The sequence below is a fragment of the Felis catus genome, chromosome A2 (assembly GCF_018350175.1).
Source record: "Felis catus isolate Fca126 chromosome A2, F.catus_Fca126_mat1.0, whole genome shotgun sequence".
Classification (NCBI taxonomy): Eukaryota; Metazoa; Chordata; class Mammalia; order Carnivora; family Felidae; genus Felis; species Felis catus.
The window spans coordinates 3,179,753-3,205,803 of NC_058369.1; the positions used below are offsets into that span (position 1 = coordinate 3,179,753).

Genomic DNA, 26,051 nt, shown 5'->3' on the forward strand with positions numbered 1-26,051 from the left:
AGGGACTTTGCAGGTGTGATTAAGAATCATGAGAATCCTTAATTTGACGATTAAGGATCTTTTATTAAGTTAATGAATATCGAGGCGGGTTATCCTGGATGATCCAGGGGGCCCCAGGATAATGACAAGGGCCAGAGGGAGAGAGAAAAGGTGATGTGACAACAGAAGCAGAGGCCAGAGTGATGCCAGGCCATGAGCTGGGGAATGTGGGTGGCCCCTGGAAACTGGAAAAGTCAAGGAAACACATTCTGCCCTGGAGCCCTCCTCCCATCCACTTTAGACTTCTGACCTCCAAACTGCAGGCTAGTAAACGTGTGTGGTTTTAGGACAGGGAGCTTGTGATAATAACCTCGCAGCAGCGACAGGAAGCTCATACACCATCTCAGGGAGCCCTTCTTTCCACTGTCCCAACACTGCCCTGTTGCACTATCCCCAGATCCCTTACCAGGTGTTTGGGTGTGGAAGCTGGTGTATGTGTGTGCAGGGGATGTGTATACGGGAGCTGGTGTGCGTGCATGTGTGTCTGTGTCTCTGGTGTGTGCAGGGCAGGTGGCTTTGGAGCTGGTGTGCCTGCATGTGCAGGGGAGATGGGTGTGGGAGCTGGTGTGTGTGTGTGTGTGTGTGTGTGTGTGTGTGTGTGTGCGCGCGCGCGCGCAGGGGAGGAGGGTGTGGAGCCTGGTCTCTGAGTGTCTGCCGGGGACTCCAGGTAAACTTGGGCGGGGTGGCGTCCAGGGTGCTCCTCTGCGGACACATGCAGCCTGGGGGCGCTGACCCCAGTCCCCAGGTGAGCGGCACGGGAACACGTGTGGGTCCCCGCAGCCCAACACACAGCCTAAGCGCTCAACGCCGACCTCGGTACTCGCTCCAAGAAAGAGCAAACAGTAGGGAATGTCTCGAGCAGCGGCCACGGCGCGTCACGACCGAATACTTAGGAGCTCCTGGTCACCTCTAGGGGGCGGAGCGCCTGCCTTGAACTTCCAATCAGCCGGCTCCCGGAGCTTTTGTTGCCAACTACCGAGGTTGCAACTCGGAAGAAGGGATAGCCGGAGTCGGGTCTTGACAGGCGGGGATCTGAGCCAATGAAAAGGGAACCTGCGTATGCTCCAACCAATAATAGAATGAAGGAAGTGACGTCAGCGGAAATACGAGGGACGGTTAAGGAAGTTCGGCGAACACCGAGCCTAAGCGGTCCTCTGGCCCTTGTGGGAGGAGTAGGAGGCAAAGATGTCGGAGCGAAAAGTTTTAAACGTAAGTATTTGGTGACTGGGGCTTTCTACCCGAGAGGGGACATCTCGGAGCTCCGGCCTAGGTGGGCTTCCTGTACTTTCCTATTGGAACCTTTTTCTTTTCTCCAACGATCTTCCGCGGGGCGTGGCTTTCAGACACCTCCCAATCACCTTCCGTGAGGGGTGGGCCTTCGCGGTGTTTGGGGGCGGAGCTTAGGCCTTTTACCAGGTCTCGTCCTCTGATTGGATGTTCCGAAGGGAATTAGCCAATCATTTCCCCTGGGAGGGGGGGTGCGCCTTGAAGAGTATCGGTGTTTTCCCCACGCCACGCCCCAGGGCCGTGGCTCCCGGAAGCCCCGCCCACATACGGGTCTGGCTTTGCTCAGCCCTCCCGTTCTGCTGGTGGGGGGAGCCTCCTAACTGTATTGTGAAACGGGGACTTTTGTGAGGTGGAGGGGGGGCTCAGAAGTCAGGATGCGGCTTCTGGAAAAGAGAGCTCTTGAATTCCGAGTTCCTGTCCCCACCCCCCACCCCTCAGGAATGTCAGGGGGTGAGCTCCCCAGCCTGGGGGCGGGGGGGTAAGTCCAGGATGTCAGGCCAAGAGCCCAGATCTGCAGGGTCGGTTTGATGCTCCTTCCTGCGGCTCAGCGTTCTAATCTTTTAAACATTCATGTGAGGAATGCACCCCCAGCCCCGTCGCAGTCCAGTTCAGGTGCTGGACTTCGTGTCCCTGAAAGTCCTTCCATCCTGAGGATCCAACTGGGAACCGTTTCTCTAATTTCCTGGTGGATAGTTCTGTGCGCCGGCCGTTGCGCTAGTGGCACGCACATCGCATCAAGGAGGTGGTGGGTTATGTCCATTCAGATGAGAATGAGGCCCAGAGAGAGGGGTGATAGCCACGGGGTGGAGGAGTCCAACCCAGGTCCCTGGATCCGTAACCTATGCACCACTGTACCACTGTTACCCCCGGAGTCCTGTCCCCGCAGGGACTCAGTTTCCTCCTCTGTGAAATGGGTACGTCGCACCCCGTCTCCTAGAGTCTTTGCAAGGATTCTGTGGGACATGGCAGGTAAAGTGCTCCACGTGGCATCTGGCGCCTAGTAGGTGCCCAGAACACAAGCTGCTGTGTTTTCTGATTGTCCGTTGAAGTTGTTTTTACAACCCCAAACCGCCTTCCCCGTATGCCCCGCCTCAGCCTCCCGTGCCGGAGTTAAGACAGCAGAACTGAGGCTGCTATCCTCAGAAAGTCTGGCTGGCGAGGGTGGACCTTGGCTGGCATCCGGGAACTTGAATCTCAGGCTGGTTCCCACTGATCCCTGATTAGAATGGTTCCCTGGGCTCAAACTCTGTACGAACAACGTGGTTTAGGGTGCGCGTGGGCCCTCCTCCTGGAGTCTAGAACGTCAGAACCTGCGAGGCCGTGGGGCCTGCGTGACCTTCCCTCGGCGAAAACCCTGGGCACTGGGTCCCCGTGAGCTTCCGTGGGAGACACCGTCTCACGTGTGTTGTCATATTTCATTACTGGGCTAATCAAGCACGTCCTGTGTGAGCCCGTTGGGAGAAGACCCTGGAACAGTGTGTCTAGTCTCCCCGGACCCCCCCCCCCCAACACACACACCCTGTTTCCTTTGCTGATTTCTGTCTGTGTCCTTTTGCCGTAACGAGTGATTCCCATAAGTACGAGCGTACGTGGAGTCCTGGGAGCCGTCACACGAAGTCATCAAACCCCAGGGCGGTCCTGGGGACCTGGGTCTGGCGGTCCCCAGAGCCCTTCCCTGTGGCTCAAACAGCTCCCTGGTGCTTTCACTTCCCACAGAAATACTACCCGCCTGACTTTGACCCGTCAAAGATCCCCAAGCTCAAGCTCCCCAAAGATCGGCAGTACGTGGTGAGGTTGATGGCTCCCTTCAACATGAGGTGAGTGCCCCACCCCGCCGTGCGCCTCTTCATGTGCCCCCCCCACCACGTGACATCCCAGTGAGTACCTGACTCGACCAGCCGTCACCTTCCTCAAAGTTCAGGATTAACCCCCCCGGATCTTGATCATTGGTAGTTAAGTGTGTTAAGCGGAGATGGGGCCCTGGGTACTAATTCACCTCCTCACAACAGCCACGCTCCTTCATACCCCAGGACCTTTGCACGGGCTGTTCCTTCTGCCTGGAACCCTGTTCCTTCTTCTCTCACGTGGGTGGTGCTTCTTCACGCTTCAGGTCTTGGCTTATCTCACCCCCTCAGGGACGCGTGGCTGGCTCAGTCCGTAGAGCATGCGACTGTTGATCTCAGGGTTGTGAGTTTGAGCCCCGCATTGGGTGTAGAGAATAACAAAAAAATAATAAGTAGCTTAAAAATATGAATATTAAAAAAACAAGCAATCTTTGGGGCACACGGGTGGCTCAGTCGGTTAAGCATCTGACTTCGGCTCAGGGTATGATTTCAGGGTTCGTGACTTCACGCCCTGTGTCAGGTGAGCTCGAACCCCACTTGGGGTGAGCCCTGCTTCTCTCTCTCTCTCTCTCTCTCTCTCTCTCTCTCTCTCTCTCTCGCTGTCTCTCTCTTTCTCTCTCTCTGCTCCTAGCTCACTTACGCCCTCCCTCTCTCAAAGAATTAATCATTTACTTATTTTAATTAAATCTTAAAAAAAAATCTCACCTCCTCAGAGAGCCCCTCCTGCCCCCCATCTGACCCCTTCCGTGATCCCCTCTCCCTCACGGTCCCCAGATCTTGCCCTCTGCCCTGCTTCCCAGCGACCGCCTCCCCAATGCTGAGTCCTACAGATTTTCACGTTTCCGCAGGTAGAAGTTAGATATCCCGACCATCACAGACCCCTGGTTGAGTGAAATTCAGCGTTTATGTATTGTTAGTCTGTTTCTCGCTCTCCTTCGTTCATTCGTTTTGTTTTTAATTCAACAATCACTCTGGGTGCCTGCTGTGTGCCAGGGCCCAGGCTGGGCCCCAGGGATGCTGTGGGGAAGGAGACTGGCAGAGCCCCTGGCCCGCGGAGCCCACAGTCAGAAGGGGTGGAGATAATAACCCAGTGTCCGGGCACATTCACGCCCGGTGTACATGGGACGACGTGTGAATCAGGCATGAGGGAGGGTGACTGAGTAGGTGGCAGGAACGGAGGCTGCTGGGCTGATGTGGTCAGGGACACGTCAGAAGACACGCCAGCAGGGCTGGGGTCTGAAAGGTGAAGGGTGTCCTGGGTTCTGAAGTGCAGGGCGGAGGCCCAGAGGCGGCCCGAGCTGGGGGTATTTGTAGGAACCGTCAGGAGGCCAGGGTGCTGCGCCTGGGGAGCACGGGGCCTGAGTGAGGGCAGGCTGGCGGGAGCTTCCGTGTGGCTCCTGTGGCGCCGAACCTTGTGGAGGCTAGGATGCCCCATGAGCGCCAGCCAGGCTTCTGGGAGCGGGTGACCGGCGGGTCTCAGAGGGCCTGGATCGCCCGAGTGCTTCCCCAGAAGGGGACCCTGGGACCAAGACCCAGGCAGGTAGGAGGAAGAACGGGCAAGATGGGGGGAATCTGAGGCAGGCTGCCGTGGGAGGGAGGGAGCTCCCCGTCCCTGGAGGTATGCGAGCAGCCATCCGCCAGAATGCCCGAGCATCCGACCGCGGGAACCTGGGTACCGAGATGGCACAAGGCCCTCTGTCCCGCCCCACAGGTGTAAGACGTGCGGAGAATACATCTACAAGGGCAAGAAATTCAATGCGCGCAAGGAGACGGTGCAGAACGAGGCCTACCTGGGCCTGCCCATCTTCCGTTTCTACATCAAGTGCACGCGGTGCCTGGCAGAGATCACCTTCAAGGTAGACGCCAGCCGGGCTGGCCCTGCCCCCTCGGGGGCTCCCCGCCGTCCTCTCCCTGCAGGGAGTCCCCCTTTCCGTTTATCCCCAGGGAACAGAGGCATTTTGGGGGGTTGTTCACGGCAGCATCGTCCGTAGGGGCAGAAACGCAGAAGCAACCCACGTGTGCAGTAAGGAGGGACTCGGGGAGCTAGTGACCATGCGGTGAGGAGTCGTGCGGCCGGTAACCATCACGACTGCGAGGATTTGGGGAGAGGACGAGGAGAGCCTCCCGCTCGCTCTTCACGTCCTTATGTACTGTCTTCTCCCCATACCTTCTTCCCTTTGGGTTAATGAACAAGATTTGGGTAAAATGAAGAAGAAGGACATTGGAAGAATTACATATTTTGATGACTTTGTATTAAAAAATATTTTTTTAACCTTTATTTTTGAGAGAGGGAGAGAGAGAGACAGAATATGAGCAGGGGAGGGGCAGACAGGGAGGGAGACACAGAATCCGAAGCAGGCTCCAGGCTCCGAGCTGTCAGCACAGAGCCCAACGCCGGGCTCGAACCCACGAACGGTGAGATCACGACCTGAGCCGCAGTCGGACATCCAGCCGCCCCTAAATTTTTAAAAAATTTTTTAAAGTGTATTTTATTTACCTTTGAGAGAGACAGCGCTAGTGGGGGAGGGGCAGAGAAAGGGAATCCCAAGAAGGGCCCCCCCCCCCCAGCGCTGACGTCGCGGAGCCAGATGCGGGGCTCCCACCCACGCACGCGCTGTGAGATCACGACCCCCACTGACATCAAGAGTCCCACGCTCGACTGGCCGAGCCACCCAGGCGCCCCAGTATGAGTTTGTTTCAAGACCAGAGGCACTGTGGCAAAAATGTTAGAAACCGGGCTTCCTGGTGGAGAATTTCAGGCGATTACGTAGCGAGGGGGACGTGGAGGGCGGGCGCGTCCCCGTGTGAGGTAGACACAGCTCAGACGGGAGTACAGGCCCCGCACCCGCAGATCTGGTCCCCTCCTCTGCCCGGCCGGGCCCCGTGCGTGGAAACGGTCACTCGGAGGTTTCTTGTAAGGCGTCCAGGAGAAGTGCTGCGCGCGCACGCGCGGAGCGATCACCCTCTACCCGGCCCTTTTTGGTTTAGCGCTGCGGCGCCTATTGGGGATCCTGGGAGACACACAGGAGCGGCCTGGCCGGCCCAGCGCGTCCCGTCTGCCCCGCACCAGCTTCCCCGCCCGTCAGCGCCCCCCGCTTCCCCGGGCCTCCGTCGCAGTCAGAAGCCAACAGATTCCAGACGCCATGTAGATTTCCGCGTTTTCCCCAATGCCACCTTTCCAGCGCGGGGGTCTCGTCCAGGAGCCCAGCTTACATCTCCTCCCTCTCTCCGTTTTATAAATGCGGGCAGGGGCACGCTGTGCACGGACGCGATATGTGATTTAGAATTGTGAAAGGCGCGCGCACATACAGCAGATACATACGTGTGCGCGCACACGCACACAGCAGACAGGAAGACAGGATGCGCGCAAAGACCCAGAGACTCGTATTTGCAATCGTGTGCAGGGCGGCAGGGGGGCAGAGGGCGGGTAGAGAGAGGTGTGAAAGTCCAGGCTACAGAATTTGGCCCTTTTGGCAAAGGGGACAGGAGCTCTAGGAAGCACCGAACGAGCCGAGTGCTAAGAAAAGGAGGGGCGCCCGAGCGGCTCAGCGGGTTAAGCGTCCGACGTCGGCTCAGGTCATGATCTCAGGGTTCGTGAGTTCAAACCCCGCGTCGGTCTCTGTGCTGACAGCTCGGAGCCTGGAGCCTGCTTGGGATTCTCTCTCTCTCCCTCTTTCTCCTCCTCCTCTAGTTTTCTCTCTCTCTCTCTCCCAAAATAAACTAACTAGCTCAATAAGTAAATAAACTTAAAAAAAAAAAAAAAGGAAAGAAACGAAAAGAACAGGCTCGAGAAGGGGTGAAGCATGAGGGAAGGTGTCCCGGGCTGCGGGCTGCGGGCTGGCAGGATCTCTTGACGCCCAAGGACACAGGACTGACGTCTGTCCTCCCCCCCCCCTCCCCCCGCCTTACAGACAGACCCAGAGAACACGGACTACAGCATGGAGCACGGGGCCACCCGGAACTTCCAGGCGGAGAAGCTCCTGGAGGAGGAGGAGAAACGGGTTCAGAAGGAGCGGGAAGACGAGGAGCTGAACAACCCCATGAAGGTAGAGCCCCCGGGCGCGGCCCTCCAGGTCGCCCCCGCCACCCCCTGCCCGCCGCTCGCGCACCCTGCGCGGTCCGGGGCTGCGTGTCCGGGACCCGACTCCTGGGATCCGGTTGTGAGATTGGCTGCCAGTCACCCTCAGGGAAGAGAGCTCATCCGGGGCCTGCCCTGCCGCCCAAGCCCCCTGATCTGGGTCCGGAGCACTTGGGCCGCGTGTGGGAGCAAGCCCGGGGCGGGGGCCACCTGGCGGGCAGCAGTGGGCGGCCCCCAGGAGCTGGGAGCAGCCCCCCGTCCAACAGCCAGCAAGACAGCGGGGCCCTCCGTCCCTCGGCCGCAAGGAACCGATTCCGCCAGCGGCCTGGGCCCCCGATGAGACCACTGGGCCTTGCCGTCAGCCTGGTGAGACCCCGCCGGAGAACCCAGCCGTGCCGCGCGGCACCGGCCTCCTGGCCCACGCTGGCGGGCAGACGGGGAGATTCGTGCTGTTTTAAGCCACTGAGCTGGTGGCAGATGGTCATGCAGAATGGTCATCCAGAAGAAGGTGGCACAGGGAGGCAGGAGGTCGGACCGGAGAACACAAGGCGCCGTGTTCGCGCAGGAGGCTCCGATGACCGCGGGCCGTGGAGCCCAGAAGCGTGGGAGGCACCGTTCTCTTGAATGTTCGCTGGCGGTGTGGCCTTGGGCAAGGCACTTGGCCTCCCTGTGCCTTGTGTTGTCTTTCTCAGAGAAAAGAGAGCGTCTGTGCCCCTTCCGATCTCCCCGACCCGCATGATGCCGGGTATTCCTGCGCCCCTCTGCCAGGTTTCTGAGCTGCCGCGGGGGACCTGAGGCGACGGGTTCAGCAGGGTGGCGGGGGCAGGGAGGCGGGCTCTGCAGGGGCTGCCGTGTGCCCGGAGCTGCCTGCGTGGTCGCGTCCATCCTTGTCCGCCCACACCGGCCCCGGGGGTTACAGCCTAGCGAGCCGCCCCCAAACTGCAACTTTACCTGAGAAACATCTGTGATCCTACAGTTTCTGGGGGTCAGGAGCCCCAGGGAGCTGAGCCGGGGTGGGGGGCTCTGGCCCGGGGTCTCTCATGAAGTCCCGGTCAAGCCACATCTTCTGAAGGCTCGACCGAGACCAGAGGGGCTGTTTCCATGCTGGTGCCCTCAGGGAGCTGGCAGGGGCCTCCGTCCCTGCCACGCAGGCCCCTCCACTGCACTGCCCGAGCCCCCCCTCCCGACACTGAGCACCCGCACAACGCAGCACCGCCCTCCCCAAAGCGAGGGATCCAGAAAAGCGGGAAAGGAGCCGCCCTCAGAGCGACAGGCCATCATTCCGTCATGCTCTGCTCCCTAGGAGCGGGTCACCCGCGGAGTCCGGCCCACACTCGCGGGAAGGGAATTCAGGCTCTGCTCTTTCAAGGGAGGAACCTCGAAGAATCGGGGGATATACTTTCAAACCCCCAGGACCGCCACTTCCCAAAGGCTCAGCACAGGGTCACGCGGCCAGGAAGCGGCCAAGGGCAGGCCCCACACCCGGCCGTGCCCGGCTCCAGACGCCCCTGTCTGGGAGACGTGGGCTGGCCTTGCGCCTCCGAGCCTCGACATAAACGAAGCTATCGCAAGGATTAAGTGACCTTCCGTTTGGAAACATCTCAGCCTGGCACACCACAGTGGCTCAGGGTGTCTGTTTTTAACCTTTTTTGTAACTATTTTTTTTAAGTGGGCTCCGTGCCCAGCACAGGGGTCCAGGTCCCGACCCTGACATCCAGCCGCCCGCCCCGCTGACTGGGCCGGCCGGGCGCCCCTCCTCTTCGCTGTATATCATTTCATGCTGGAGCCAGGCCGGCAGCCGAGGCCGACTGGCCCCACCACTGACCAGCCACGCCCCATGCCCGGGCCTCAGCGTTCGGAGCTGTGAGATGGGTGCGGCTCGGGCAGGAGGCCCCCGAGCGGGCGCTGTGGATGGAGGCGGGGTGGGGATCCCTCCCCGGCGCGTGCCGAGCCCCACGGCCCCGGCAGGTGCACGCAGCCCGTGTCCTGCCCGCCAGGTGCTGGAGAACCGAACCAAGGACTCCAAGCTGGAGATGGAGGTGCTGGAGAACTTGCAGGAGCTCAAGGACCTGAACCAGCGGCAGGCGCACGTGGACTTTGAGGCCATGCTGCGGCAGCACCGCCTGTCCGAGGAGGAGAGGCAGAAGCGGGAGCGGGAGGAGGACGAGAGGGAGACCGCGTGAGTCGGCCGGGCGGGGCCGGGCGGGGGCCAGGGTGCTCTGACCCACCTCCGGCTCTCCCTCTGCCTGGAACACCCCCCTTCCAGGTCTTCCCGGGCTCCCTCAAGGGCCGCCTTCTCCCGGAGGCCTCCCCCGTCCCCCCCCCCCCCCCGCCGCGTCTCACTTTCTCAGGGCGTCTGTGTCGGGGTCCCCAAGGCCCCGCCCAGGTTTGGTGATCTGCCAGGAGGAGCCTCAGGCCCGGCCTGCTGTGTTCGCACTTTGTGCACGGCACCTACCACCGTGGAACCTTCTCGCTGACTCGCCGTCTCCCGGTTTATGGCCTCCCTCCCTCCCGCCTCCAGCATCTGAGGTGGCGGGGTGTCTGCATTCGCAGGGCCTGGGACGGGGGCACGGAGTAGGTCCCCGTGGCGTGGGCAGGTCGGCGATAACGGTGATCCGCAGTGAGAAGGGTGTATGTTTATTCGACTCTTGCTGAGTGCCGGGCACCGGTTTGAGGTCATCCTGGTCTTTGAGGTCGTCCTGATCGTTCTGGCAGTTGAAGGACTGCGGCTTGGGGCGCTCCAGGCGCGGTCCCGACCGAGTCACCCGGCCAGGGTTCGGGTTCAGGTGGCTGGTGCCCTCGGCCAAGCACTTAACCACTCGCTGCCCTCAGTGGACAGAGATTTTTTTTTTTAACGTGTATTTATTTTGAGAGGAAGAGGGAGCACAAGCAGGGGAGGGGCAGAGAGAGGGAGAGAGCGAATCCCAAGCAGGCTCCATACTCAGCGCGGAGCCCGACGCGGGGCTCGATCTCACCGAGGTCACGACCTGAGCCGAGAACAAGAGCCGGATGCTCAACACACTGAGCCACGCGGCACCCCCAGAGAAGGTTGTTTTTAAGGCATTTGTGTGCCCCCACCCCGCCTCCGGCACTCACCGATGTCAGGAGGGGCAGCGCGCCCCGGCGGGACATCCCAGGCACACGTGCCGTCCCACAGGGCCCTGGTGGAGGAAGCCCGGAAACGAAGGCTGTTGGAGGACTCGGATTCAGAAGAGGACGCTGCTGCTCCTGCCCCGCCACGCCTGGCCCCGCGGCCCAACCCCACCGCCATCCTGGAGGAGGTGAGTGCACGCCCGGACCTCCGCGTGTTCTCGGGTTAATCTGAGAGGGTGAGCCAGGGGTCGGCCTAACCTGGTCTCCAAAGGCCAGACCGCGTGGGTCGTAAGGGCTCAAGTCCGCCGTCGCAGCCCCAAACAGCCCTGGATCTTGCGGGAATGAGTGGCCGTGGTCACGTGCCGGTAAAACTTCACGGTCAAGACGGGCTCTGCTTTACCGGCCGCTGCTTCAGCCGCTGAAACAAGCGAGACCCTCAAAGGTGGAGACCTAAGAACACCGATGTTTGCCTGTCAGCCCCTCGAAGTTCATTGGCTGGACTAATCTCCTGGCCTCACGGAACTGCGGCCTGTAGGCGGCCTGTGCTGGCGGAAAGGAGGGGAGAGAAGGGTGTGGCAGGTGATCTTTGCACCACAGCTGTCTTATCCGCCAAGGTCAAGGCCACTCTTTTTTTTTTTTTAACGTGTATTCATTTTTGAGAGACAAGAGACAGAGCGTGAGCAGGGGAGGGGCAGAGAGAGAGGGAGACACAGAATCTGAAACAGGCTCCAGGCTCTGAGCCTTCAGCACAGAGCCCGACGCGGGGCTCGAACTCACGAACCGTGAGATCGTGACCTGAGCCAAAGTCGGACGTTTAACCGACTGAGCCGCCCAGGCGCCCCTAGGCCACTCTGGTTTGTTAACTGAAGAAGGGGGTTAATGAGGGAAATCGTTTATTTTAATTTAAACATATCCGTGGTCCGGGTTACTAGATTGCAAGCCCCGCCAGTGGATAGGACCCCAGGTAACAAGGGTTTCAACTGCACAGGGGTTACTTTTCTCTCCAGTGACAGTTGTGCACAGCCATCCGGACAGGGAAGGTGGCCCCACAGCACGGGGCCCAGGCACCTGCCTTCTTCCTGGTTCTGCTGTCGGCGGTGGGGGGAGAGGGAGGGGGGTGCCCTCAATGCCACCTTCACATCCTGGCAGGAGAGGAGAGGGGCGGGCAGGGGAGGGGGACGTTCAGGGCCGCTGCACCCTGGGTTCTGCACATCCTGCTGCTCACATCCCATTGGTCAGAGCCGAGTCACCTGACCACATCCTGCTGCAAAGGAGGATGGGAAAGGTAGTCTTTCCGTGGGGTAGCCATGCTCCCGCTGAGTTGCCCCTGACTGTCAGCAGAGAGAATGGCTCTGGAGGTCGTGCCCTGTCATCCGTTAATCTTTGAAGGCTTCATTGATGTCCCGTCCCCCCCAGCCCCGTCACAGGTGTCTCGTTCACGCCTAGTGTGACAACCGACTTGCGTTTGGCACAATATGCCTCCGTCAAGACTTCCCAAACCTTCACCGAGACCCGTACGGAAGCTCATCTGTCCGTCCCTGTGTTCTTGGTTCAGTTTAGGGGCAGTGAGCGTGGCTGGCAGGGACGGGTTTCGAACGAGTGCTCACAAGCGCCGGTGCCGGCCTGCTGTGGGGGCCGCGTGAGACCGTTCAGTGATGCCGGGTCACAAAGCTGCTCTGTCCCCCGCTGGGCCGCGTCTGTCCTGGTCGCCGCTCTTGGGGCCCCGGCCAGCACGCAGGTTGCGACAGGGCTGCCCGAAGCCCCCTTCGCATCTCTGCCTGTAGCTCCTCCTCCTCGCTCTGTCGTCAGCCCGGGTCCCCTCTCTGAGGAGACCTGTCCCCACCGCCCTGTCAGCAGTGGCTGCCGCTCCCTCCACTGTCGCACCACGCTGCTGTCCTTCTGTCAAGATGGGTGTTGTCCTGCCGACCTACTCTTGTCCCTCCTCCGTCCTCCCTCAGATGGTGGGCCCCGCGAGGGCAGCTCCAGCGCCAGGCTCAGACAGGACCTCCTGAAACAGGGGATTCGTTTCTCTGTTTCAACATAACTGACAAAAGGGGTTCCTCCCGGTACGATTGAAGAGCTGGATGTGAGGCTGAGCCCCTTTCTGCCTTCCCCTAACTAGTCCCGAAAGTGGGTGCCTCCGTTTCCCCTCTTTCCGTCAAACACATTGATAGAGCACCTTCCTGCCAAGAATTACGTGTGGCACCGTGGACCCAGTTGTGAACAGGACAGGAACCCACAGCATGGATGGATGGGGGGGATACGTAATAAGGCAGTAAAGGGTGAAAGGGTCCTGGGGGCGTGGAAATACAGCACTCACTTGAGCTTGAACTGTGGAGAAAGGTTTCCCAGAGGAGCCAGCACTTGGGTGGGTATTGAAGGGTGAGTAGGAGTTCGCCAAATGCATTAGAGGAAAAGGGGCATGGCAGGTGGAGGGAACGGAGTGAGTAAAGGCATGGAGGTGAGAAGGTGTGTGACTTAGGATGTGCCGGAGAAGGGGGGATCTGGGACAGCTCACCCACTCGTGTCCCCTCCGCTTACCCCCAGGCTCCAAAAGCCAAGAGGAAGGCAGAGAGCTGGGAACGGAGCGTCGGCACCCTTGGCAACAGGCCCCCGCTGTCAGGCCTAGTCGTGGTGAAGAAAACAGACCCGGGTCGCAGCACCAGGCAGGGTCAGGCGTCACCCACCCCCGGTAGGTGCTCCGGGGTCCCGGGATCGGAGCGCGGCGCCTCAGAGGGCCGCCAGGTGGCAGCAGCGCCCCCAGTGCTGCTGCCGCGCGCTGGGAACCCGCGGAGGGGGGCGAGGGAGGGGCGCCCCCTACCAGGCGCTCTCGCCTCTCTCCCAGGCCCCAGGAAGAGCGGGAAGGCGGCTGACCCTGCACCCTGGACGCCCGGCACCTCCTCCCTGAGCCAGCTGGGGGCATATTCGGACAGCGAGGACAGCAGCGGCAGCAGCTGAGACCCCTGCCCAGGCCCTTCTCCGGGTCAAGGTCACGTGTCCATAGTCAGCTGCTGGTCGGCAGGAGGCCTTGGCACCAACCAGGGCCATGAGCGGACAAACACAAATGTCCTCAGAGGCTGGTCGGGCCAGCGAGGGCTTCCACCCCCGGACTCGGTTTCTCCCCTGTCCCCCCACCTACCAGCCTTCGGGGACCTCGGGGTCCCTGGCTCACGCTGCCGCCCTCCTGGCCCTCCTTCCGGGGCTGTGGCATCCCTGGAACAGCCCTCGGCTTCCAGCGGGCTTTTGCGGTACTCCCCGGCCTCCCTTGGATGGCAGGGAGGGGTGGGCGGTGTTTGGGCCCCGCCCCGTTGGCCCCGCCCACGCGCTAGCTCCGCCCCCTCCTGCCACGAAACCTGCAAACCAGTGAAAGGAAGCTGCCGCCTGGCCTGGGCACTTCCGCCGGCTTCTGAGGCGGGGCCGCGGGAGCACACGTGGCCAGCGTGGGCGCCTGGCTCTCAGAAGCTACGAGTCGATCGGGGTTTGTTGATCGGCCTGAGTTTGGGGATGATTTGTTATGTAGCACTAGATAGCTGACATGGTCACGTGACTAGTAAACCTGGTTCCAAAGCTCACGTTCTTTCAAGGCTGCCGGCTGTCAACTCTGGTGTAATCCTCTTCCACTTCAGCCTCGTCCAGGCGAAGGTCCTGTGTTCCCACCAGGTTCCTTCACAACCTGACACCCCCCCTCCCCCATCTCTCCTGCCGCTCCTCCCGGGGTCGCTGACGTCAGCCCTCCTCTCACTCATTCACTGGGCATTTGATAATGAGGCTTTGTGCTTCTCGCTGTTTGCGGGATGAAAAGCCCCCACTTTTTCTTTTAATTAAAAAAATTCTAATGTTTATTTTTGAGAGAGAGCGAGAGAACACGAGCGGTGGAGGGGCAGAGAGAGAGAGACACACACACACACAGAACCCCACGCAGGCTCTGAGCTGTCCGCCCAGAGCCAGACACGGGGTTCGAACCCACAAACCGTGAGATCGCCACCGCGGGAGCCACCCAGGCGCCCGGCAAAGCCCCCGCTTTGGGGGGTCTGCTTTCTGCTTTCCTACAATGGTTTCTGTGCTTTAGTGTGACTTGAGGTGAACTGGGACCCAGCCAGGGCTTCCGATCAGGACCCGGGGGGCCTCCGCTGTGAAGACCGGGCCGGGGGTGGGCGGGAGCCTGCTCAGCCACGCCTGGCGAGAAGGCGCGCGGCTCCCAGTTCCACCCGCCGCCGCCACATCGCGTCTGTGGCTTGAACTCGGCCGTGGCTGGAGCATTTACACCCCGGAAGTCCACGCGTGCTGGGAAGCTGCACACCCCCGCCAGAGGCCGGCTGCCAGGCGCTTACTAGCACACCACTGCCTGCTTTCCCCACACTCCGCGACGCCCGTGACGCCCGTGACGCCCGCGACGTGCCTGTTCAGACCAGCGGTGAGAGTAAACCGTCCAGCCGGAAGAGGGCAGGAGGCTGGGCCTCTCTGGTTCGCTCCGATTCCTCCTTGCAGACGTCCCCGTTCTGGGGCCACCCTACTTGTAGCCACGTACACGTGCCATCGGTTACCAGGGTTCAGAGTATGGACTCCATCCTACCGCCTACGTTAGCGAGCTACGGTCGGTGGCCCAAACGCGGCCCACAGCCTAGTTTTGTAAATAAAGTGTTATCGACACGTAACATGGCTGCTTCGCTCTGCAGTGGCCGAGTTGCGTAGGGAGGACAGGGACTCTGACCCGCAAAGCCACCAGGTCAGCCCACCCCTGCCTGGGTCACCCAGCTCTGCACTTCCTGCTCTGCTCCCCCAGCCTCCACGGGAGGGTGGCCGGGACCCCTCCACACCCCGATCTCCAGGCTCACGCTGTGCCCGCGGCCCTGCTGCCCGAAGTCCCCCTGAGGACGGCTGCCAGCCGCCCTCTTCTCAGTGGCGCACCGGACGGAGTACACGGGATCCGGTTGGGTGAGTAATGGTAGCGAACGTTTGTGAAGGACTCACCGTTTGCTAAACCCGTGCTAAGCTGTTGGGCAGATTTACTCATTTAAGTTTCTGAGCTCATGTAGCTTTTTTTATTTTTATTTATTTATTTTTTTTTTTTTGAGCACCTACTTTGTGCCCAGATCTGTTTCAGGCACTGGGACAATGGCAGTGAAGAAAAAACAGTCCCCACTGATAACGGTGACATTATTTTTGGAAGATGGGGGATAAGATAGTACACCCACCTAAATATAACAATAAGATATGAAAGGAAATACGTGTGTGCCGGAGGCAGTGATAAGTCTGGGCGAACACACAGCAGGGCGAGATGGCGGCCTGAGGGGCTGAGGGGTTGCCGGCCGAGGTGTGTTTATTACCCACCACACCCCGCATATGCTAATGACGCCTAACAAGATCTCTCAAAAGCCAGCAGCTGAAAACAACAGAAATGTGGGTGTGGTTCTGCCGGGTTCTCTGCTTCAGGGTCTCGTGGCCGCAACTGAGATGTTGGTCGGGGCTGCGGTCTCATCTGAAGGCCCGTCTGGGGCAGGATCCCCTTCCAAGCCCGCTCACGTGGCTGTTGGCAGGATCTGGCTCCTCATGGGCTCTTGGGCGGAGGCCACCCTCAGGGCGCTTGGCTACAGGGACCTCTGACAGCTGGCTTCACAAAGCCACCACAACAGGAGTCTTTGAGAAGTGGTATCCCATCACCTTTGCCCTGTCACGCTGGCCGCAAGCAAGCCGCAGGTTTTGGCCACGTTCACGGAAAGGGGATTACACATGGCTGTGACCACCAGCAGCTTGGGGTCACTGGAGGTCCGCCGAGGGTCTACCTGCCAGGCGCCCTGTCAACAATGAGCTCTGCAAGGGTAGCTGTGTGGACGGGTGTATCCCCAGCACCTAAGACCATCCAGGCACTAAGTAGGTGCTCCATAGATGTTTGTGGCCTAAGTGGGTGTCTCCCCATTCACAGAGGAGGGAGCGGAGGCCCGCAGTTCTGCCCGCTCTGTAACCCCTCCCCACCCCCACTTCGCTGGATCTTTCTTCTATTTCCCTGCAGACCTTCACGCCTCGTTCTCCCACCCTTTGGCCTGGGAGCAGGTCTGCTCTTGGCCCCGGTTCCCGTGGGGGTGCCCAGGGTCCAGCGGCAGAAGGATAGCATGCATCTGTGTCTGGTGTATGTGTGTGCTCGGATCCTGCAGAGCCTCGACCCGCCCCCTCTCCCCCACACCCCCTGCACCCCCCCCTCCTGCTCTCCAGAGCCTGCCCTTCCCCCTTTCCCCACGCGCTCGCTTGCTCGCTCACTAGCTCTGTGTCTGTCATCCTGGGGAGCTGTCAGGCCTCATCCGGAATCTCCTCCATCAATCCCCTGGGGGCTGCGGTACATCAGAGGGCTTGGTGGGGGTGCCCCCCCCCCCAAACAGCCCGCTCTGCCTGAGCCTGGACTGCACAAAGGGCCCATTTCCCAAGCTCTAACGGGCTCATTCCCGTGAGGGGAGGCTCCTTGGCCAAGGGCTCAGAATGAGCGAGGGACAGGGCCTGGGTTTGCAGCCGCAAGGCTCCAAGGCTACACCTTTAATGACCACGCTCCGCGGCGACTCCTGCAGACAGAGCCTCCAGGGGCTGGGCCGTGCCCCTCCCATCAGATTGGCCACTCGTGATGACACAGCTGTGTCTCTTCCATCAGACTAGGGGCCTTTGAAGTTGGGACCATGCCTCCCCCATCAGATTGGGACTCCTAAAGACAGGCTCCCGTCTCCTCCATTAGACTAGGGGCACCTAAAAGCAGGGCCACGTCTCTCACATCAGAGTAGAAGCCCCTGAGGTCGGAGCCATACCTCCTCCATCAGATTGAATGTTTCAGAGCGTCAGATCACGCCTCCCCTATCAGACTGGGAGCCTATTAGGCAGGCACCTGTCCTCCATCAGACTGAGTCTTCTGAGGTAGGAGTGTTTAGGCCTTCCCATGAGCCATCCCCAAGGGTCCTTTCTTAGCCTGGTGCCTTGGCTCCCTTCCCGCCTCCAGGCTGGCTGCTCCATGAGACAAGAGTGACGGGACAGCTCCCAGCCAGGGCCCCCATCTGGCTGCTTCTTAAGATCCCATCCACCTAAAGCATATGCTGAGCACCTACTGTGTGCCATGCAATAGAGTATTATTTGGCCGTAAGACGAGCGAGGCGCTCACACCTGCTACAACGTGGATGGGCCTTGAAAACGTGACGCAGACACAAAAAGCCACACAGTGTGTGATTCCTTGTGCGTGAAATGTCCAGGGCAGTTCACCCCCAGGAACAGAAAGTGCATTAGAGGTGCCGGGGCCGGAGAAGTGGTGAGAATAGGCAGAGGCTGCTGATGGGGATGGGGTTCCTTTTGGGGGTGATGGGAATGTTCTGGAATTCGTGCTGGCGGTTGCACGATCTTGAGAACATGCCCAAACTGAAACGCACACGCCAAGTGGGTAAACCGTAGGTATGTGAACTGTATCTCAAAAGAAAAAAAAAAAAAAAAGAACAAAAAAACAAACAAACAAACAAGGTGCCACCAACGGCGTCCCGAAAGCGCTCAACAGAGGTAAGCGGTCATTGTCCCATCTCAGAGACGGGAAAACAGTTGAGGTCAGGAGGGCTGGGATTCCAGACACTGAGCCACACCCAGGAGACGCCCCTGATACACTGCCTCGGGGACCACGGGTGCTGGGGGAAGGGAGGCACCCCCAGACCACCCCACCTGCTCCCCACTGTCCACACAGCGGGCCCCCTCCTCTCCCAGTCAAAAAGCGGAAACCCGAGAGTTTATGTGGCTCTTCAAGGGCACGCCGCAAGGTCGCCAGACCCCCAGCCTGGCTGTCGGCATCCACCGTCTCCCGCTCCTCCCTCCTCCCAGAACCCCTTCCCCGCTCCTCTCCTTAGGACGAGGCGGGGGCCGGCCCCAGGAGCAGCCAGCTCAGAAGCGCAGGAAAGTCAAACGCCGTTTGATTCTGCCTCCGGGGCCTCTAATTGCTATTTCTGACACACGCTGTAATTAGAAGGCCCCTTTCAAATATTTATACCTCAGACGGCTCGTATTTATCCGACCGGGAGAGGGCTCGGATTTGATGAGATCTGTCAACGGCTCGTCCCCGAGCTGGGAATTGCCTCGCGGCTGACAGAAAACAGGACAATTACCCGCCGTGCTCCCCGGCAGTCCCTGGGGGGGGGGATGCTGCCTTGTCGCTGATCGGAGAGGGCGGGGCGGGGTGGGGTGGGGGCATCCGGATGGGCTGCAGGAGGAGGACCGAGTTCAACAGGTTCATGTGGGCGACACGGCCAAAGCAGAAAAGAGGAAGGCCCATGCATGGGGGCCTCTGCTGCGCCGAGAGGCTTTGCCTCGTCGGCTCTGGACCTCAGTTTCTCGGCCTGCAGAATGGGGCTAACAGTGTGCGTGGGGGCGGGAGATGGGGAACCACTAATTCCACAAAGACACTCTGCTGGGTCTCGAGTGCCACCCCGGCCAAACCAAATCAGGCAATGAACTTGCGGGCTGGCTCTGAGCAAGTCCCCCTCTCTGTGCCTCGGTTTCCCCATGGGGGGAAAAATAACTCCTTTCCCGCAAGCCTCCTTGAGCTCCCTGGGGGGCTTCCTGTTAGAAGCCCCACTTTTCAAACCGGGAAAACAAGGCGCAGACAGCATAGACCTTGCCCGACTCACTGTCGTTCCCCAGGGGCATTTTCACTGTCAGCTCCGGACTTCTCTCTGATCCTCCCCACCCCCCTCCCAGCCACAGGCACCTGCCCGCCCTGGGGGAGGGGGGCACTGGGAGAAGGGAACCCGGAGTCCTGTTCTTCCCGATCACCCCTCCCTTCAGCATGAGCGGGAGCCGAGCAAGCCCCCTTGTGAGGAAAGAAAAGGCCTGTTTGCTCTGGAATTGGCCAGCACACCTCTCCGCTCCCCTTGTCCCAGACCTCTTAGCGTCCTCACCAACCCCCCCCCCCCCGCCCCGCATCCGCATCCCCCCTCCCGGCCCCCGACAGCGGCAGCTGCCAACAGGCGGCCAGGCCAGGCGAGACCCCTCTCGTCTGCGTCCCCCTCCCTGCCTCCACCCCCAGAAGCCACAAAGGGACAGATGCTGAGGACACGCGCCAGGCACAGATAGCATCTCCCTTCCCACGGCCAGCTGCCCCAGCCCCCTTCCCCCATGCTGCAATTGGTCCCCTGGGGTGGGGGGTGCAGAGAAGAGTCCTCTTGGGAAGGGGACGCCAGGCCCCCGTCCCTTCCCGTCGCCCCTCGCCTGCTTCCGCAGCATCAATATCAATTTTAGCCAGTGACCTCTGGAACAGTCTGCTGGGCAGTTGCGCCGCCAGAGGCTGGCTCAATTTCAACCCTCAACAGGGGTGGCTCTCACCCCCTCTGCCGGTCAGTTTCACCCCTTCTCGCGGCCAAATCCAGACCCCCATCTCCCGGCCAATTTCCACCTCGCCTCCTCTCCGCGCCCCCCACCTCCCCGCCCCGTCCCCCGCCTCTGCACCTCTCGCTCTCGTGAGCAAGGTCAGTCCCGTCTGTTCCCACCTCCCGCGCTCCACGCTCGCTCCTGCCAGCCGCGGTCCTCCGGGTCAGTGTCCAGCTGCCGCGGCCTCGGCCCCGCGACTCCCGCCCCGCACCCCCCCTCCCAGCGCGGGCAGCGGCTCCCCTCCCCTCCCAGAACAGCTGAAGGTCTCAGTCACCTCCGAGGGGGGCGCAGGGGGAGCGGAGGGGGCGGGGGAAGCCGCGGAGGGGGAGGCGGGGAAGCCTTGACGTCGCTGCCCGGGACGCGGCTGGGGGCCGGCAGGCGCTGGGGCGTCCGCCCGCGCGCCCCCTCCCCAAAGTCCCACCTCCCGGCCGCGGCGGGTAAAGTCTCTCCGAAAGCGTGAAGGGGGATTGGAGGCGGTTTTATTTCCCTTTGTGCCGGCGGCTGGGGTGGGATCGAGGCGGCCGGGCCGGGGGCCGCGGGACCCGGGCTCCCCCCGGAGCGGAGACGAGCGCAACAAAGGATGCGCCGCGCGGAGGTCACCGTCCCCGTGGCCCAACTTTGCGCGCGGCGCCCGCGCCCCGGGGGAGCCCGCCCGCTGCGCTGAGCACCCAGGCGTCCGGGCTGAGCCGGGGCTGGGGGCGCCCGCGGGCGGCGCTTGCCCCGACCCCAGACCCCAGAAGGGAATCCCGGAGCTTCCCGGAGGCGGCGGGCGGCCGAGCGGCGCACGGGAACCGCGCTTCCCGCGGAAACTCCGCGCGCTTCCGCGGACGCCCCTCGCCCTGGCCCGGCCACCCGGCGCTCGGCGTTCAGGGCCCTGCGGGGCGCCCCCTTTCCGCGCCGTCCTTGCGGAGCCGGGCTAAGGTGGACTTTTGCTCTCCCTCCTCCTCTTCCTCCTCCTCCCCCCCACCCGTCTCCTCCCCCATCCTCCCCGGGAACTCTTCGGAGAAAGGGGGCATGTGGGTCCCCCTCTGACGGTGGCCAGGTTTGGCGTGACACACGCACAAATGGCCAAGTGGCTACGCGACTACCTGAGCTTTGGCGGTCGGAGGCCCCCTCCGCAGCCGCCCACCCCCGACTACACGGAGAGCGACATCCTGAGGGCCTACCGGGAACAGAAGAATCTGGACTTCGAGGACCCCTATGAGGACTCGGAGAGCCGCCTGGAGTCCGACCCCGCCGGCGCCGGGGACTCGAAGGGCCTCGGAGACGCCAAGTACGACTCTCCCAAGCACCGGCTCATCAAGGTGGAAGCTGCAGACATGGCCAGAGCCAAGGTCTTGCTGGGCAGCCCTGGGGAAGAGGTGCGTGGCTGAGTCCCAGAGGTGGGGTGGCCCCAGGAGACGGGGTGGCCGGGAGGGCCAGGCTGGGCTGCCTGGATTTGGGGAAGCTTGTTTCCTGGGGAGGCCAGGGCCCCAGCCAGGCCCTCCTCGGTCCTCCACCTGCTGAGTGGAGTTTGATATCTGTCCCTTTCCGGTGCACGGCGCTGGTGGTCCCACTGCCTCTCTGGCCCCGCTTTGTCCCCCTGTCCTCCTGTCCCCTGCTCACACCTCTCGTCCTCTCCCCCCCAGCTCCCCAAACAGATCCGAGGGGATCACCGCCGTACCGCCCTGCCGAGCCCTGGGACATCCTCACCACTATAAGTGCCCCTCCTCCGCTATTATTCCCATTTCACAGAAGTGGACACTGAGGCTCACAGAAGCATCTGGCCCAAGGTTGCAGGGCCCTAGCTCAGTAGAACTTGACCCAGACCTGCCTCCAATGCCCATGCTTTTTTCAGTGTTTTCCCTAGAGGATGAGGGAGCCGGCCCAAACCCTCCGTGGAGACAGAGGATTTGAGGAGGGTTGCCAGAGACTGTGTGAAGAGAGAGCCCAGTGGTTTAAGAGCACAGAGAGAGGAAGGAGGAGGCGGGGATTCCGGGAAGCAGACAGCCTGGGCTGCAACCCTGCTTCCCACTCGCCTGCTGTGTGACCCTTAGCAAGTCACTTACCCTCTCTGTGCCTTGCTTTCCTCATCTGACAAGCATTAACAATTATTGAAGGAGGGAGGCAGGGCTGTGTGTCAGAGTCAGAACTGCACGGAGGCAGAGAGGAGGAGAAGCTGGCGTCTGTGCACAAATCCTGGTGGGTAGATGGAGAGGACTCCCAACCCCGGCGAAAATGAGCCACGTGGAGCGGAAGGGTTAGGTGATTCAGAGAGGGGCGCCATCCCTCCAGAGGGGGTGTCCGCCGCTGGGCTCGGTCTCCCCACTCCCCTCGGGCCACTTCCTTACTTCTCTCTCCAGTCGGAACTCGACACCGAGTACTCAGACCCCTTCGATGCCCAGCCTCATCCGCCACCTTCAGAGGATGGCTACATGGAGCCCTACGATGCCCAGAGGGCCGTGAGCGGTGAGTGGGGGGGTGGGGGGGTGAGAGTTTGGGGGCAGGTGGCAGGGTCCCTGGTGGGTGTGGGCACTGACCAGTGTTCTCGGCCTCCCAGAACTGCCGTGCAAGGGGGTGCAGCTGTATGACACCCCCTATGAGGAGCAGGACCGAGAGCCAGGAGATGGGCCCCCTTCTGGAAGGAGACCTCGCCAGAGCCGGCTGCCTCAGGAGGATGAGCGGCCAGCGGATGAGTATGACCAGCCCTGGGAGTGGAAGAAAGACCACATCTCCAAGGCGTTTGCAGGTGCCCCTCTGACCCAGGCCTTGACCTTCCACGGGCCCTGAATGTCCTCACCCTTCCATTTCTTGATCTGGTCTTTTCCCCCTGTTTCAACGTACAAAATAGACCCCAGTTGCCTGCCACCGTGATAGTTTACTCATTCTCACTGAAGTGTGAAGGACTGATAACCATACATTTCTCTTCCTGGGGGAACTTGTATCTTCCTTGGGAGCAGAAACACCATTAGAGGGCGATGGAACTGACTCTTTATCCTCAGTGTTGTGCAGGGATAGGCTAGGCCTGGGTTTATGTCACTCACTTGAGACTTTATCTTTCAGTCTCAGTTGCCTTATCCCTCAAACGGGGGTCATTCTAGCACCTACAGAACAGGGTGCGTGCGAAGCGAGTGGTAGAAAGTGCTGTTGGGGGAGAGGGTAGCATTTCTTAGTCACTGTCATTAAGTGGGCTTGGGGTCAGGTCCTGAGTGGGGGAAGCATGGCCAAGTCTCTGACCTCAGTTTCCTCTTCTGTAAAGAGGGTAACCGTACGGTCAGCTTTAAGAAATAAAATAACGTGGGCCAGAGAGAGTTGTGCAAACCCAGCTTGGCCCCAGAAGTTATGTGACCTGGAGGGACGCTGGGGCTCAGTGCCTCAGTCTACCTGTCCGTGTCTGGGTGGGGGCGGGGCTCTAGGCTCCACGACTTGGCCAGAATCTACAGTATGACCACCCCTCCCCTCTAGCCCCGCCCCTTGCTCTCGGATTGGTCCCTCGTGGAGCTGCCCCGCCCCTGCAAGCCGGCACACCTGAGTGACCACACCCCTTTCTCCCGAAGGCCGATTGGTTGCTCCTGTGCCAATCCTGCCCCAGCCCTTAAGCCCGGCCCCACCTACTGGGGGCTCTGATAGGTTGCCCAAGCTGGCACCGCCTCCCTACTGAGAGTGCATTGGCTTGCCCCGGTCCCGCCCTTCCCGGGTGGGGTTGGACTTAACCGTTTCCTCTCTAACCCTCCCCCTCCCCCCTCCAGTGCAGTTTGACGGCCCGGAGTGGGAAAGGACCCCAGGCTCAGCCAAAGAGCTCCGGAAACCCGCATCCAGAAGCCCCCAGCCCGCAGAGCGCGTGGACCCGGCCCTGCCCCTGGAGAAACAGCCGTGAGTGGGAAAGCTCCAGCTGGAGGACCCTCCCCGCCCCGTACCAGCTGCAGATTCCTAGGACTCATTCGTTCACTTCGGATCTTTCCTCTGCCCATCTTCGCTGGGGACCGGAGCCTGCCCCTGTGACAGACACCTAGCTAGGTCATTCCCCCTGGCATCAGATTCTGGGTTCACATCTCTGCCCTGCGTCTCTTGGCTGTGCAGCTTTGGGCAAGTCGCTTAACCTCTAGGGGCGCAAGCTGGGGGAGTCCGGGTCCTTTCTGTGCCTCCGCAGCCTAGCGGTTCCTCCGGGAAGTCCCTAACAGCCCGCCGAGTCCGGCCCTGAGGGCACCACCAGCCTGTGTGTTTATCACGGTTGTTCCCAAACCGTGACACAGAACTGACTGGTGAAGAAGGGGGCGCCGGGGGAGGAGGGTCTTTCCATGCAAACAACCGCCGAGTCTGTTGGGCGCTCGTCTGCCTTTGAGCCCCCCCGCTCGCAACCGCTAACCTCTCCCTGAGCACATTACAGAGAAATATTCGAGAAAGGATGCTACAGGTGGGTGGGGATACGGGATGTGGCAAGTCTCGTGAAAGCCCCACGCAAGTGGTTTCAGTTTGAGGGATTAGGGAAGGGGACACAGGACACTGGGGACCTCGCCTGGGGAGGCTGTAGAGATCAAGGTCAGGTGTATCTGTTGAACTGGGGGGAGCGGCTCCACGTGGACCTGGGCTCAGCTGCCGGGAAACCAGGCTCCCCCTGAGAAACCCCGGGGGGAATTTTGTCACTTGTTTGCCTGGAGGTCACAAGTCCCTGAATCGGCTGTGCCTGCACCAGGCCCCAGGGTGCGTTCGAAGGGGGATGACCCTTGAGGAGACATCTGTCCCCACCCCCTAGGTGGTTCCACGGCCCACTGAGCCGGGCCGATGCTGAGAGCCTCCTGTCGCTCTGCAAGGAAGGCAGCTACCTCGTGCGGCTCAGCGAGACCAGTCCCCAAGACTGCTCCCTGTCCCTCAGGTGAGACCCCAGCCCCCCTGGAGGGACCGAGCGTCGCAGAACTGCCCGCCTCTGGCTTGCGGGTTAATTCGGTGGCAGCCAAGCCTGGCGCCAGCAGCCAGTGGGCGGGGCTTTCGGGGCTGTGGAGGGTGGGGGAGGGCGGGATTCAGGAAAGTGGAGGGGATTTATAGGGCCAGTGGGGCGGGCCTTGTAGGGCCAGAGGGCGTGGTCTCCAGTAGATCTAGGGTGTGGGTGAGATGTTTCCTTTTTTTTTTTAAGTTTATGTATTTTGAGAGAGAGAAAGAGAGAGAGAGAGAGAGAGAGAGCAAGCGGGGGAGGGGCAGAGAGAGAAAAATGAGAGAATCCCAAGCAGGCTCCATCGAGGGGCTCGAGCTCACGAGCTGTGAGATCACGACCTGAGCCGAAATCGACTTGCAGCTCAACCGCCTGGGCCCCCCGGGGGCCCCCAGACCTTTCCTTCCAACTCCTCCAGTCCAAAAGTTGAATTGTATCCGTTTGTGTCCATCGGGGCCAGACTCTCCCAGTGGCCCTTATGGGCATGTCAGTTGGAGATCCCGACTCCACGCGCGTCTCTAAGATTCTCAGTGTGTCGGATTATAACAAGCCCCCAAATTCTGCTGGGCATCCGAGCGTGAGATCCCTAAAAGAACAGGTTGAAGAGAGCTTGGAGAATAGGTTTCAATTCTGCCCCTGCCACGAGCGCTTCCTTCATGCTAAGGATACGATGATTCTGAGGTTCAAGGTCATTCCATTGGGCAGACAGCCTGTGTTCCAGCCTGCCTTTAGGTTCGCAGAGCCTGAGCAGGTCTGGGGTGATCAAGGCGCTCTGCGATGCCTGTCCCCCAGGGGCAGCCAGGGCTTCCTGCACCTGAAGTTCGCACGGACCCGAGAGAACCAGTTCGTGCTGGGTCAGCACAGCGGCCCCTTCGCCAGCGTCCCGGAGCTGGTCCTGCATTACAGCTCCCGGCCGCTGCCCGTGCAGGGCGCTGAGCACCTGGCCCTACTGTACCCGGTGGTCGTGCAGACGCCCTGAGCCCGGGAGCTTCAGCCCCTGCCCTGCACCGCGAGGGCCCAGAGTCGCTGCTGGAGGGAAGCCGGAGGGAGACGCTCGCTGCCCCTCCAAGCCCTGGGCCTTCATCGGGGCTGCTTCTTGGCCCTCTCCCGGGTTCTAGGGTACAGAACTGCGTCTCCCAGCCCTCCTCTGGCCCGGAAAATAAATAAGTTATTGTGCGTTTCAAGTGGCCTTTCTGGGAGGCGGGGATCCCGGCCCCAGGGAAAGAAGGGAGACGGGTGTCCCCCACCCCGGCTGGGGGTGAAGCCTGCATTGCTCACAAGGATGAACCACAACTAAGAGGGCTTGAGGGAAACAGGGAGAGTGAGTATGAAGTCAGATGAAAACCCGGAGAGAGCCGATCCCGCGCAGATACAAAGATGGAGAAACCGAGGGAGGGGGGGAGGCTCTCAGGCCAGCCCTGCCCCCACC

At 61.0% G+C, this 26,051-nt stretch overlaps 2 protein-coding genes and 1 long non-coding RNA gene across 6 annotated transcripts; 2 read left to right on the top strand and 1 right to left on the bottom strand.

Annotated features, from left to right (window-relative positions):
- Positions 1 to 1,110: 1,110 nt before the first annotated feature.
- YJU2 (YJU2 splicing factor homolog) lies at positions 1,111 to 13,913 on the top strand. 2 transcript variants are annotated; one of them, XM_023243963.2, is made up of 8 exons: positions 1,111 to 1,248; positions 3,043 to 3,143; positions 4,882 to 5,026; positions 7,082 to 7,216; positions 9,246 to 9,427; positions 10,406 to 10,529; positions 12,889 to 13,033; positions 13,187 to 13,913. In XM_023243963.2, the coding sequence occupies exons 1-8, from the start codon at positions 1,225 to 1,227 to the stop codon at positions 13,297 to 13,299; spliced, it is 969 nt and encodes a 322-aa protein (XP_023099731.1). In that variant the 5' UTR covers positions 1,111 to 1,224; the 3' UTR covers positions 13,300 to 13,913. The 2 variants fall into 2 exon arrangements, with proteins under 2 accessions (XP_023099731.1, XP_044899906.1); XM_045043971.1 differs by lacking the exon at positions 1,111 to 1,248 and adding an exon at positions 2,038 to 2,295.
- On the bottom strand, positions 10,030 to 19,895 carry LOC111557783. Of its 2 annotated transcripts, XR_006589257.1 has the most exons (3): positions 19,795 to 19,895; positions 10,600 to 12,349; positions 10,030 to 10,409 (listed from the first exon to the last, which is right to left on the bottom strand). It is a non-coding gene; the product is annotated as an uncharacterized LOC111557783 (long non-coding RNA). The 2 variants fall into 2 exon arrangements; XR_006589256.1 differs by lacking the exon at positions 19,795 to 19,895 and having other exon boundaries at positions 10,600 to 12,934.
- SHD (Src homology 2 domain containing transforming protein D) lies at positions 19,407 to 25,801 on the top strand. Of its 2 annotated transcripts, XM_019815762.3 has the most exons (7): positions 19,407 to 19,682; positions 20,726 to 21,077; positions 22,059 to 22,164; positions 22,256 to 22,444; positions 23,445 to 23,568; positions 24,449 to 24,568; positions 25,415 to 25,801. In XM_019815762.3, the coding sequence occupies exons 2-7, from the start codon at positions 20,781 to 20,783 to the stop codon at positions 25,599 to 25,601; spliced, it is 1,023 nt and encodes a 340-aa protein (XP_019671321.3). In that variant the 5' UTR covers positions 19,407 to 19,682; positions 20,726 to 20,780; the 3' UTR covers positions 25,602 to 25,801. The 2 variants fall into 2 exon arrangements, with proteins under 2 accessions (XP_019671321.3, XP_044899891.1); XM_045043956.1 differs by lacking the exon at positions 19,407 to 19,682 and having other exon boundaries at positions 20,036 to 21,077.
- The last annotated feature ends 250 nt before the right edge of the window (positions 25,802 to 26,051 follow it).

Excerpts from the sequence above, each read along its gene's own strand:
- YJU2 (XM_023243963.2), top strand. The coding sequence starts at position 1,225 with ATGTCGGAGCGAAAAGTTTTAAAC. Across the intron at positions 9,428-10,405 it reads GAGGACGAGAGGGAGACCGC|GGCCCTGGTGGAGGAAGCCC; the intron begins GTGAGTCGGCCG and ends GCCGTCCCACAG. Across the intron at positions 10,530-12,888 it reads CCACCGCCATCCTGGAGGAG|GCTCCAAAAGCCAAGAGGAA; the intron begins GTGAGTGCACGC and ends GCTTACCCCCAG.
- SHD (XM_019815762.3), top strand. The coding sequence starts at position 20,781 with ATGGCCAAGTGGCTACGCGACTACCTGAGCTTTGGCGGTCGGAGGCCC. Across the intron at positions 23,569-24,448 it reads CTGCCCCTGGAGAAACAGCC|GTGGTTCCACGGCCCACTGA; the intron begins GTGAGTGGGAAA and ends CCCACCCCCTAG. Across the intron at positions 24,569-25,414 it reads GACTGCTCCCTGTCCCTCAG|GGGCAGCCAGGGCTTCCTGC; the intron begins GTGAGACCCCAG and ends CCTGTCCCCCAG.